The 13,173-nt window shown below is 38.1% G+C and overlaps 1 protein-coding gene across 16 annotated transcripts in view; it reads left to right on the top strand.

The window, feature by feature from the left end:
• The window catches only part of PBRM1 (polybromo 1), a gene marked incomplete at its 3' end in the record, with an annotated part of 101,729 nt that overhangs the window by 59,347 nt on the left and 29,209 nt on the right, over window positions 1-13,173 (top strand). For 11 of the 16 annotated variants that reach the window (XM_081246336.1, XM_081246322.1, XM_081246332.1 and 8 more), the window contains 3 exons: window positions 6,599-6,784; window positions 7,689-7,846; window positions 8,471-8,734. In XM_081246336.1, the coding sequence (XP_081102462.1) occupies window positions 6,599-6,784; window positions 7,689-7,846; window positions 8,471-8,734 (608 nt within the window). The remainder of the gene's footprint in view (window positions 1-6,598; window positions 6,785-7,688; window positions 7,847-8,470; window positions 8,735-13,173) is intronic. The other 5 variants (XM_081246323.1, XM_081246335.1, XM_081246321.1 and 2 more) reach the window with 1 other exon arrangement.

Raw genomic sequence — 13,173 nt, forward strand, 5'->3', positions numbered from 1 at the left:
AAAAAGTCAATACAGGAATTAAAATGATACGCCAGAAATACTTGCTTAACACAAAAGAGGGCAGTAAAGGAGGAAAAAAGGAACAAAAAAATTAAAAAAAATAGCAAAATGGCAGGCTTGAATTCAATCATATCAGTAATTACATACTGCAACTAGACTAAACACTCCATTTAAAATGCATTGGTGGGCTTCCCTGGTGGCGCAGTGGTTGAGAGTCTGCCTGCTGATGCAGGGGACACGGGTTCGTGTCCCATTCTGGGAAGATTCCACATGCCGCGGAGCTGCTGGGCCCGTGAGCCATGGCCGCTGAGCCTGCGCATCCGGAGCCTGTGCTCCGCAACGGGAGAGGCCACAACTGTGAGAGGCCCACTTACCGCAAAAAAAAAAAAAAATGCATTGATTATCAGACTGAATTTAAAAAGTAAGATCCAACTGTATGCTGTCTATAAGAGACTCATTTAGATTTGGACACAAATAGATTGAAAGGAAAATGAAGGGAAAAGATATACCATGCAAATAGTAACCATGGTGGGTCGGAGTGACTATATTAATCAGACAAATAGACTTTAAGAAATATTACTAGAGTTGAAGGGGGATATTTTATAATGATAAAAGGGTAAGAACGTATAATACTTTTAAATGTGTATGCACCTAACAGTGGAGCCCCAAAATACATGAAGCAAAAACTGACAGAATTGAAGAGAAATAGTTAACAGTTATAGTCTCAATACACCTTTCTCAGCAAATGACAGACTAACTAGACCAAAAATTGGCAAAAGTATGACTTAAATAAGATTGCTATAGACTGAATGTTGTGTCTCCCACCAAAATTCGTATGTTGTAGCCTCCAGTATGTTGGTATTTGGAGATGGGGCCTTTAGGATGTAATTAGGTTTGGATGCAGTCATGGGAGTGGAGCCACTACAGTGGAATTGGTGCCATTGTAAGGGGATGAAGAGTGAGAAGACAACTGTTTATGAACCAGGAAGTGGACCCTCACCAGACACCAAATCTGCCTCCAGAACTGTGAGAAATGGATGTTTGTTGTTTAAGCCACCCCATTTATGGTGGGTGTTCTTACAGCAACCTGAGCTCTAGGACAAGGACTGTCAACCAGCTTGACTTGACTGACGTGTAAAACACTATACCCACTGACTGCAGAATACACATTCTTTTAGAGTGTACATGGAACGTTGTCTAGAATGGACCATGTGCTGGGTCATAAAAGTTTAAAAAATTTTAAAGGATTGAAATCATACCAAGTTTGTTCTTTTTTTTTTTTATTTTTGGCTGTGTTGGGTCTTGTTGCGCTCGGCCTTTCTCTAGTTGTGGCAAGCGGGGGCTACTCTTTGTTGCTGTGCATGGGCTTCTCATTGCTGTGGCTTTTCTTGTTGCAGAGCATGAGCTCTAGGTGTGCAGCCTTCAGTAGTTGCGGCATGTGGGCTCAGTAGCTGTGGCTTGCAGGCTCTAGAGCGCAGGTTCAGTAGCTGTGGCACACGGGCTTAGTTGCTCCACGGCATGTGGGATCTTCCCAGACCAGGGCTCGAACCCGTGTCCCCTGCATTGGCAGGTGGATTCTTAACCACTGTGCCACCAGAAAAGTCCCAGGTTTTTAATTTTGAGACAGAAGATTCTTCTCTTGAGAAATGGACCAGGCAGTGGGGATCTAAAGATAACATCTGGTCCTCAGTGAAATCCATCCAGCTCTATGTATGCATGGAGAGCTTCCAGTCAGCTTTTTAAAGCGTTTTACTTGGCTTTTTTTCTTGGCTGCACCACACAGCATGTGGGATCTTAGTTCCCAGACCAGGGTCAGACCCACACCCCCTGCACTGGAAGCACAGCATCTTAACCACTAGACCACCAGGGAAGTCCCTAAAGTGTTTTACTTTTAAATAGAAGCAGATATTTATTTAAATTGGACCAAATATTTAAGGGAAAACTCTCTAAGATGTTAAGATAGAGAGCAAAACAAAAAGAAAAATGGAACTTGGAGGAAACAAAAAAATTGAAGGCAGCAGGAGAAAATTTTTTTAAAAAACCAACTAACTGGACCTTCAGAGAGATGACAAGCTACTGCATCCATAAAACAAGAACAGAAAGCCATAAAAAGTGAACATTTGCAGAACAGAAAATTTCTTGGAAATTAAAAATAGGGCAAACCCACAGAGTTAAAGAAAATACTCACAAATCATTATATCTGATAACGGTCTAGTATCCAGAGTATACAAAGGACTCCTACAATTCAACAACAACCAAACAACACAATTCAAAAGTGAGCAAAAGATTTGAATAGATATATCCTCAAAGAAATTATAGAAATGGCCATAAGCACATGAAAATTAATGTTCAATGTCATTAGTCATTAGGGGAATGAAAATGAAAATTACCGTGAGATACCACTTCACACCCTTTAGGATAACTGTTATGAAAAAAAAAAAGATACAAGTGTTGGTGAACATGTGGAGAAATTGGAACCCTCATAAATTGCTGGTGGGAATGTAAAGTGGTGCAGCCACTACGGAAAACAGTTTGGCAATTTGTTTAAAAGCTAAACATTTCATTACTATATGATCAATTAGGTCTGCTCCTAGGTATGTATCCAAAAGAACTGAAACCAGGGACTCAAGCAGATACTTGTATACCAATGTTCATAGTAGCATTATTCATAATAGCCAAAAGACAGAAACAACCCAAGTATCCATCACAGATGAATGGATAAACAAAATGCAGTATTTACGTACAGTGGAATATTATTCAGCCATAAAAAGTAAAGAAGTTCTGACACATACTACAAGGTGGATGAACCTTGAAAATATTATGCTATCTGAAATAAGCCAGACACAAAAGGACAGATGCTGTGTGATTTCACTTATATGACGTACGTAGAATACCAAATTCATGGAGAGACAAAATAGATTAAAGGTTACCAGGCTGTGGGGAAGAAAGATAAGGAGTTATTATTATTTAATGGTTACAGAGTTTCTGTTTGGACTAAAGAAAAAGTTTTGGAAATAGTGGTTATGGTTACACAACAGTGTGAGTATAATTAAAGCCACTGAATTATACACTTAAAGATCGTCCAGGGCTTCCCTGATGGTGCAGTGGTTAAGAATCCACCTGCCAGTGCAGGGGACACGGGTTTGAGCCCTGGTCAGTGAAGATCCCACATGCCACGGAGCAGCTAAGCCCGTGTGCCACAACTACTGAGCCTGTGCTCTAGAGCCCGTGAGCCACAACTACTGAAGCCCACGTGCCTAGAGCCCATGCTCCACAACAAGAGAAGCCACCACACTGAGAAGCCTGCATACCGCAACGAAGAGCAGCCCCTGATCACCGCAACTAGAGAAAGCCCATGTGCAGCAACAAAGACCCAACGCAGCCAAAAATAAATAAAAATAAAAATAAATTCATTTAAAAAAAATCGTCCAAAAATGGTGAATTTTATGTGATATACATCTTACCACAATTTTTAAAAATTAATGTAGTATACCAAAAACCATTGAACTGTGCACTTTTAAAAATAATTAATTAATTAATTTTTGGCTGTGTTGGGTCTTTGTTGCTGCACGCGGGCTTTCTCTGATTGCGGCGAGCGAAGGCTGCTCTTCGTTGTGGTGTGCGGGCTTCTCACTGTTGGGGATTCTGTTGTGGAGCACGGGCTCTAGGCACACGGGCTTCAGTAGTTGTAGCCCACGGGCTCAGTAGTTGTGGCGCACGGGCTTATTTATTTATTTATTTTTAATTTATTTTTTATTTATTTTTTTTTTTTTGCGGAACGCGGTCTTCTCACTGTTGTGGCCTCTCCCATTGCGGAGCACAGGCTCCTGACGCGCAGGCTCAGCGGCCATGGCTCACGGGCCCAGCCGCTCCGCGGCATGTGGGATCTTCCCGGACCTGGGCACGAACCCGTGTCCCCTGCATCGGCAGGCGGACCCTCAACCACTGCACCACCAAGGAAGCCCGAACTGTGCACTTTAAATAGGTGAATTGTATGGTGTATTAATTATATCTCAAGCTTAAAAAAAAATGATAGCAGAGTGGGGTTGGGGGATAAGATTGATGCTGTTTAACAGAACAAACTTGCAAAGAGTAGTAAATAAGCTATAGAGATCTAATGCAGAGTACAGTAGATACAGACAACAATATTGTCCTATAGTTATGTAGTGTAGTAAACTGCAATGGCAACAGTATATAAATAGATCAAAGTAACATGTTGTACACCTTAAATTTACACAATGTGGGACTTCCCTGGTGGTCCAGTGGGTAAGACTCCGTGCCCCCAATGCAGGGGGCCCGGGTTCGATCCCTGGTCAGGGAACTAGATCCTGCATGCATGCCACAACTAAGAAGTCCACATGCCGCAACGAAGATCCATGTGCCTCAACTAAGACCCAGCACAGCCTAAATAAATAAATAAATAAATAAATAAATTAAAAAAATTTACACAGTTATATATCAAATTTATTCACTTAAAAAATTGTTTTAAAAATAGCAGAAGGGAAACAGAAGGATTAGAAGATAAAGTTGAAGAAATCTCCAAGGAAATAGAACAACAAATAAACAAAGAAAAAGATATCTAAAAGATCAGCTCAGGTGGCCTAGAATCCACATAACTGCAGAACACAGTTCTGCTAGGCTTTCTTCCACTATATAACAAGGACCTCTTTCCTCCAGTTTCTAATAACATTTTCTTCATTTTCTTCTGAGCCTTCAATGCCAAGTCTTTAATGTCCATTTCTCTACTAACAGTCTATTCAAGGTAACCTAGGCTTCTTCTGTCTTGTTCCTCAAAATTCTTCCAGTCTCTGCTTACTATTCAATTCCAGAGTCACTTTCATATTTTTTTAGGTACTTGTTACTGTAACAACCCCTCTACCAGGCTACCAAAATCTAATCTAAATACCATCAACTCGAAAGTCCCAAATCTCATTATTTAAACAGTCTAAACTAGGTTTATGGGTGAGGCTCTGGGTATGATCCATCCTGAGACACAATTTCTCTTCATCTGTGAAAGTGAAAAACAAGTTCTCTGCTCCTACAGTATAGTGATGGAACATGCATAAGATAACAGGGACATTCCCATTCAAAAAGGGAGAAATGGAAAGAAAAAAAGAGTCATCAATTCCAAGCAGTTTCAAGATCTGGGCAAGCAGATTGCATTAGGCTTCAGGGCATGGAATTAGTTCTCTGTGGCTCCACACTTTGCCCTCTGAATCATCTTTTTTCATGCAAGGTAACACATGTTTGCAGCTGAGTTGTTTTATCAGCCTGTTTCCTGTCTCTAGAATTTGGGGGGTTTAGTAGCCTTCTTTCATTTTGTACTCTTTCTCCGTTTCAGGCCTGTTGACAGTGTTCCTGCTGGTATAAAATTCTCAAGAACCTTGTGAATATGCTTCCTATGTCACTGGGATTCATTTGATTAATCAACTGCTAGATAACATTTTCCACCAAAAATGGCAAAACTTAAAAAAAAAAATTATAATACCAGTATTGGAGAGGGAATGGAGAAACAGACACCCCGCCTTGTAGCCAAAGAGTGAAGGACTTAAGTTGGTATAGACTTTTGGGGGTCAGTTTGGAATATGCATTTTAAAAACGTTTAACATGCTTATTTCCACCTCTTCCATTTATGGAAAATTATCCTAAGGAAGTAATCAAAGAAGTGGGCAAAGCTTTTTCCTGAAAAAAACCTACGGTGTTTGCAAATAATGGCTTATATGGGAGCCATTAAAAAGTTTTGTTTAGAGACTTCCCTGGTCCAGGTCCAGTGGCTAAGACTCTGCACTCCGAATGCAGGGGGCCTGGGTTCCCTAGTCAGAGAACTAAATCCCACATGCCACAACTAAGAGTTCGCATGCCGCAACTAAAAGATCCCACATGCTGCAACTAAAAAGATGCCCCAACTAACGGTTCTGCATGCTGCAACTAAAGGGTCCCACATGCTGCAACTTTTGCTGCAACTAAAGATCCCACGTGCCGCAACTAAGACCCAACACAGCCAAATAAATAAATAAATAAACAATTTTTAAAAGTTTTGTTTGACAAAAATAAAAATCTTGTTGAAAAGCATTTAATCTCAGGGGAAATGTTCATGATATATTAAGTGTATGCATATATAGTTTACAGTATATTGTATGAAATACATATTCCATATCTCCTCAATTCTAAGATTCCATTCATTGTGACATAACCATGTAATAACTGTCAGAAGAAAAAAATTCAGATGTGTTAAGATGGAGAGAAACTACATAATGAGATTATCTCTAGGATTACATGATTTACAAGTGACCTGTTTTCTTCTTTATACGATTGTGTATCATCCAGAATGACTCTAGTGAGCATATATTATTAAGGTGATTATTTTTATTCTGTAGATGCTTTATTTATGTATTTATTTAAATTAATGGCAATTGGTTGTAATTCAAAAAGACAATTTTGAGTAGAGGCTATTGGGAATGTGGATGTCATACTATTTGTCCTAAATCCTGCCTTTGAGTATCTAGAAAAGAAGTAAATGTATTAGTATGTGTTGTTTGAATCCTGCATCTGTTCCAACATCCCTTTCATGAAAACTTTTTTCTCTTTTTTACCTAAGAAGCTGAAAAGAGTGAAGATTCCTCTGGAGCTGCAGGCCTCTCAGGCTTACATCGCACATACAGCCAGGACTGCAGCTTTAAGAACAGTATGTACCATGTTGGAGATTATGTCTATGTGGAGCCTGCAGAGGCCAATCTACAACCTCATATAGTCTGTATTGAGAGACTGTGGGAAGATTCTGCTGGTAAGTTCGTTTTAAATTGGAGGGCAGATTGGTGAGATGTGACTATTGTACTCCTCCTTGGTTCTCAAGGAAGGAAATTGTAACTCAGACATTTTATGTGTTCCAACAATAGTTCTACACTGTCAGTAAATGCAGTTAAGTACCCACTATATGAGAAACATAGGATCAAGCACTGTTGGGCAGTGGCACAGCTGAGTCGAAAGAAATACAACTTTCTGAAGTCTATTTGAGATTCATTCATTCAACTGACATTTATTAAAAACATACTGTGAGCCAAACTCTGTAGGATGGCAGAGATTCAGAAGAACAAAAGGCCTGTGTTTTGCCCCTGGCAAAACCACTCTGGTACAAATCACAAATAAAGAAGAAATTGTTATAGACAGACATGTGCCTTAGCTTAGAATTTGATTTCAAAAAGGCTTCCTAGAACAATTGCCTTTAACTTGAGACATAGAGAATGAATAGGAGTTAATGAAACCAAGAGCAAGCAGAAGTGTGATCCAGGCAATCCAATTCTTTCAGCTGTTCATCATGTAAAATACCTTTGTATTCCTTCACCCAAGAGCTAAATATGTCTTTTAGTATATGTTACATCCTTATAAAAGCACACAGCTTTAGGTGTGTCCTGACCCAGCAGAGTAGAGTAGGTCTTATCACCTTCCTTATTCTATTTATTATACATCTTTTAATAGGAGGGGGAAAGTAGCATTTTTTAGGCCTCATTACATTTCATTATTTTAAAGTATTGTTTCTTCTAAGATAATTGTATTAAGGAACCGTGGCCTAAAAGCACATTGCTAGGTTTAGGCCATGGCAGAATGGATGGAGTACTTGCTCATTTTACAAAGAATATGTTATTTTTGTTAATGGTAATTCTCTTTCTTTCTCTCTCTTTGTTTTTGAGGTGAAAAATGGTTGTATGGCTGTTGGTTTTATCGGCCAAATGAAACATTCCATTTGGCTACACGAAAATTTCTAGAAAAAGAAGTTTTTAAGAGTGACTATTACAATAAAGTTCCTGTTAATAAAATTCTAGGAAAATGTGTGGTCATGTTTGTTAAGGTAAGAAACTCATTAGTCCCCAAACAATAAATTATTCCATGGGAATAAAATTCACAAACACAAAAAATTGATCTTTACAAAATTGATAGCTCTGTTTTAAACTGTTGAATTTTTTTAAGCTGTGTCTCTAGCTTCTGTAAAGATTTGGGGAGAAATTAACCTGAACATGATGGTGAAAGACTATTTGCTGCCTACACTATATAGCTATATGCAGTTAGCTTAAATTTTTTTATATCAGCAGACAAATTTTTAAGAGTGACATTTTCTGAAGGATCATTATAAATTGTTAGTGTGGTTTTAGGTAATAAGGTGCACTTTTTGTTTGTCTGTGTAGTATAGGCACATGCCCACAGCTTTAAGGAATATAATAGCTGTATGAAATACTAATATACTGTCAGAGGAGCAGTTGGTAAGCTAAATAAGCTAAACAGTATGTGGTGAGTAAGGCCATTCAGTATAAGGAAATACTCCTAGATCTCTAGCCATTTACCATTTGTTGTTCACTGTCAAAAAGTCTTAATACTTTAGCTTTTATTTCTTTGCTTGTTTGGTGATTCTATTTGTTTTTTGGTTGATTGGTTTTCAGAAAATTCACCTAATTGATTTTATTCTTATATCCACCAGGAATACTTTAAATTATGCCCAGAAAATTTTCGAGATGAGGATGTTTTTGTCTGTGAATCACGGTATTCTGCCAAAACCAAATCTTTTAAGAAAATTAAACTATGGACCATGCCCATCAGCTCAGTTAGATTTGTCCCTCGAGATGTGCCCTTGCCTGTGGTCCGAGTGGCCTCTGTATTTGCAAATGCAGATAAAGGGGATGATGAGAAGAACACAGACATCTCAGAGGACAGTCGAACTGAAGACAGTTTTAACTTGGAAAAGGTATGTAGATAATAGCCACATAGAAAAGAATTTTACATTTCAGAATACCTAGTCTCAAAAATAAATGAATAAAGTACTCAAATTCAGAATTAGAAAAAGAGCAACAATATAAAACCTTAGCCTAGGGACTTCCCTGGTGGTACAGTGGTTAAGAATCTGCCTGCCATTGCAGGGGACATGGGTTCGATCCCTGGTCCAGGAAGGTCCCACATGCTGCGGAGCAGCTAAGCCTGTGCACCACAACTACTGAGCCTGTGTGCCACAGCTACTGAAGCCTGCGTGCCTAGAGCCTGTGCTCCGCAATGAAGAGTAGCCCCTGCTGACCGCAACTAAAGCCCACATGCAGCAACAAAGACCAAACGCAGCCAAAAACAAAAATTAAATTAAAAAAAAACCAGCCTAATAGAAAGAAGGAACTATAAAGGAAAGAAAGAAATTAATACTTAAAAAACAGAGCAGCAGGGCTTCCCTGGTGGCGCAGTGGTTAAGAATCTGCCTGCCAATGCAGGGGACACGGGTTTGAGCCCTGGTCCGGGAAGATCCCACATGCCGCAGAGCAACTAAGCCCATGCGCCACAACTACTGAGCCTGTGCTCTAGATCCTGCAAGCCACAACTACTGAGCCCGTGTGCCACAACTACTGAGGCCTGCACGCCTAGAACCCGTGCTCTGCAACAGGAGAAGCCATCGCAGTGAGGAGCATGTGCACTGCAACGAAGAGTAGCCCCCGCTCACTGCAACTAGAGAAAGCCCGCGTGCAGCAACGAAGACCCAACACAGCCATAAATAAATAAATAAATAAATAAATAAATAAATAAATGAATAAATAAATAGAGCAGCAGAATTAAAAAGGAGACTTCGACAAGTTCAATGAGATAAACTACCAACTATCCTAATAAAGGAAAAAGAAGGGAATTAAACTCAACATACAAAATGTAGAGGAAGTTTAAAGACTTGTACATTTCTGTTAATAAATTTGAAAACCTGAATCAGGGAATTCCCTGGCAGTCCAGTGGTTAGGACTCCACGCTTTCACTGCCAAGGGCCTGGGTTAGATCCCTGGTCAGGGAACTAAGATCCCACAAGCCGCATGGTGTGGCCAAAAAATAAATAAATAAAACAAAACAAAAAATAATAATTTTAAAAACCTGAATGAAGTGAATAATTTTCTAGGGTAATACCAATTAGTAAAGTGGAATCAAGAAGAGATAACACATGTAAGTGGACAACAATGTGAAGAAATTTTTTTAATGTCAAAGAGCTCACTTCAAAGAGTACTCAGGTCAGATAATTCCATAGGTAAATTCTTTTAACCCTTTAAATTATTGAAGGACTTCCCTGGAGGTCCAGTGGTTAAGACTGCGCTTCTACTGCAGGGGGCATGGGTTTGACCCCTCGTTGGGGAACTAAGATCCCGCATGCCGTGCGGGGCGGCCAAATGAAAAAAAATTATTGCAGAGCATGGAGAGCAAAGAAAACTTCCCAGTTTGTTTTACCAAGCCGGAATAATCTTGATTCCAAAGTCTGACAAAGTAAAAACAGAAACCTGCAGTTCAGTCTTATTTTATGAATATTGATACAAAAAATACTTGGGAAAAAAGTATTGTTACAAGTGAAATCAAGTTAGTTGTTTGAAAACAACATGACCAAGTAGGCGGGAGTTCATTCTAGGAATGCAAGGATTGTTCAAAATTAGGAAAATTCAGTAATACATGTCATTATAATTAGTAGATAAAAGGAGAAATTATCTGATAAGGTATAGTACCCATCTTGATTGAATTCTTCAGATGGATATTTCCTCAAAGTGATTTTTAAAAATTGTCTTCGTATCTCAAGCCTAGAGTAAAAGAAATTCCTTTTAAAGTTATACACGTGACAGAGGTGCTTTCTGTACCATTATCTATATTTTTCTGAGAGTAGCCAATGTAGTAAGACAAACAAAAGTAGTAAAAATATTGACAATAAGAGGCAAAATTATTTTTTTGCAGATAATGGGGAGGAATTAACTGAAAAGTTTTTGAAAACAATTCAACAAGTAGAAATTTCAAAATCTATATACAAGTCATTAGCTTTCTTATATAAACAGAACAGTAATTCATAAGACTTTTGAAAGTAAAATGAAAATGTTGAATACACTTTAACAACTGTTAGAAAAATCATATGGAAGAAAATATCCAATTCATATGAACAAAAAACATACATTAAGAAATTATCTTAAAAGGAGTATATGGAACCTATGGGAAGAAAAATAGTCTACTGCAGGACATTAAAGACTTGAATAGGTTGTTTTGGAACTTGACAAAATTATTCAAGCATCCTTTTTTTTTTTTTTTTTAATTCTAGCGTTCTTAGGAAAGAATAAATACATGACAGTCACCAGAAAAAGGAAAACTGAAAGAGTAGTCAAGAGTGCTTTACCCTGCCAAATAGTATTACATTTTACAAAAATACATTAAAAAAATATTAAGATATTAGCTCAAGGTTGGTCAGTGGAGGGAATAGGCTTTTCACAATTAAATCCAGAATATAAAGATACTCATTCATTCATTTTAGTTTATATATATATATATATTTTTTTTAAGTAATTTATTTTTTGGCTCTGTCAGGTCTTTGTTGCTGCATGCAGGCTTTCTCTCTAGTTGCGGCAAGCGGGGGCTACCCTTCGTTGTGAGCAGGCTTCTCATTGCGGTGGCTTCTCTTGTTAAAGAGCACAGGCTCTAGGCATGTGGGCTTCAGTAGTTGGCACACGGGCTCAGTAGTTGTGGCTTGTGGGCTCTAGAGCGCAGGCTCAGTAGTTGTGGCGCATGGGTTTAGTTGCTCTCGGGCATGTGGGATCTTCCTGGACCAGGGATTGAACCCGTGTCCCCTGCATTGGCAGGCAGGTTCTTAACCACTGCGCCACTAGGGAAGTCCCTAGTTTTATATATTTTATATATTTTAACTTTTATTTTGAAGTGATTTTAGACTTAACAAATGTGCCAAGTGCTTAACAAAGATAGTACAAAGACATTCCTTATACTCTTCATTCAGCTTCTGCTAATGTTAACACCTTGTAAAGCATGGTACAAGGATCTAAACCAGAAAATTAACTTTAATACTATTTACTAATCTAGAGACTTGATTCATACTTTCCCTTTTGTCCCACAGTCGCCTTTTTTCCTTCTAGTTTTATTGAGATATAATTGACATATAGCACTGTATAAGTTTAAGGTGTACAGCATAATGATTTGACTTACATATATCATGAAATGATTACCACAGTAAGTTTAGTGAACATCCATCATCTCAATATAGATACAACATTAAAGAAATAGAAAAAAAAATTTTTTTTTCCTTGTGATGAGTACTGTTAGAATTTACTCTCTTAACATCTTTCGTATATAACGTACAGCAGTGTTAATTATATTTATCATGTTGTACATTACATCCTTAATACTTATTTATCTTATAACTGGAAGTTTGTACTTTTTGACCACCTTCATCCAATCCCCCTCTCCCCCTATCCCCTGCCTCTGGTGACCACAAATCTGATCTCATTTTCTGAGTTTGTGTTTTTGAAGTATAATTGACCTACAATACTATGTTAGTTCCTGATTCAGTATTTCTATACATTTCAAAATGATCACCATGGTGAGTCTAGTCATCATTTGTCACCATACAAAGATATTACGTAATTATTCCTCACACTGTACATTTCATACCTGTGATTCATTTATTTTATAACTGAAAGTTTGTATAAAGGTAGTATTTCAAATCAGCAAGAGAGGATGGAATCAAATGATACTGGAAAAACTGGTAGCCATTTGAAAAAAAGAAGAAAAAAACCCCCACCTGAACTCTACCTCATTTCATATTCTAAAATAAGATATAAACATTAAAAAAGAAACATAAGTTGCTAACGTAAGTACATTTACTATTATTTACCTGTAATCTTTTATTCATTTATAAGCTTGGAATGGATCCTTTTATATACATGATATAAAACCCAGTAGCCATAAAAGGAAAAAAAAGATCATTTTCTTGATACAATTGACAATATCAGTTAGTTTAATGAAACAGTCTAAGGACTGCTGTTTCTAATGTACAAAGAGCTCTTTGAAGTCTAGGGAAAAAATAATACTGGAAAAATGGGCAAAGGACCAAACAGATCATTTATAGAAGGTCATTCAAAAATGTAAGAAAACGTATTAATCTAATAGCTTTTAAAATGCCCAGCAAATTGGCAAGAGATCTGAAGCCTGATAATACATGCAGCCTGGTGTCGGTGTGGGGTAACACACTCTCATCTCCCATCAGTGGCATTCCCTTTGGCCCTGCTGTTTGATGGCAGGGAATGTGTTCCAACATAGTACTCAGCTAGGTACGCCAAAGGGTGACATAAGTGTTGTTTGTAAAAGCAAAACCCTAGGCCAAACCCAAATGCCTGTGAATGGGAATTA

This window comes from Mesoplodon bidens (assembly GCF_964165515.1).
Source record: "Mesoplodon bidens genome assembly, chromosome: 10".
In the NCBI taxonomy this organism is placed as follows: Eukaryota; Metazoa; Chordata; class Mammalia; order Artiodactyla; family Ziphiidae; genus Mesoplodon; species Mesoplodon bidens.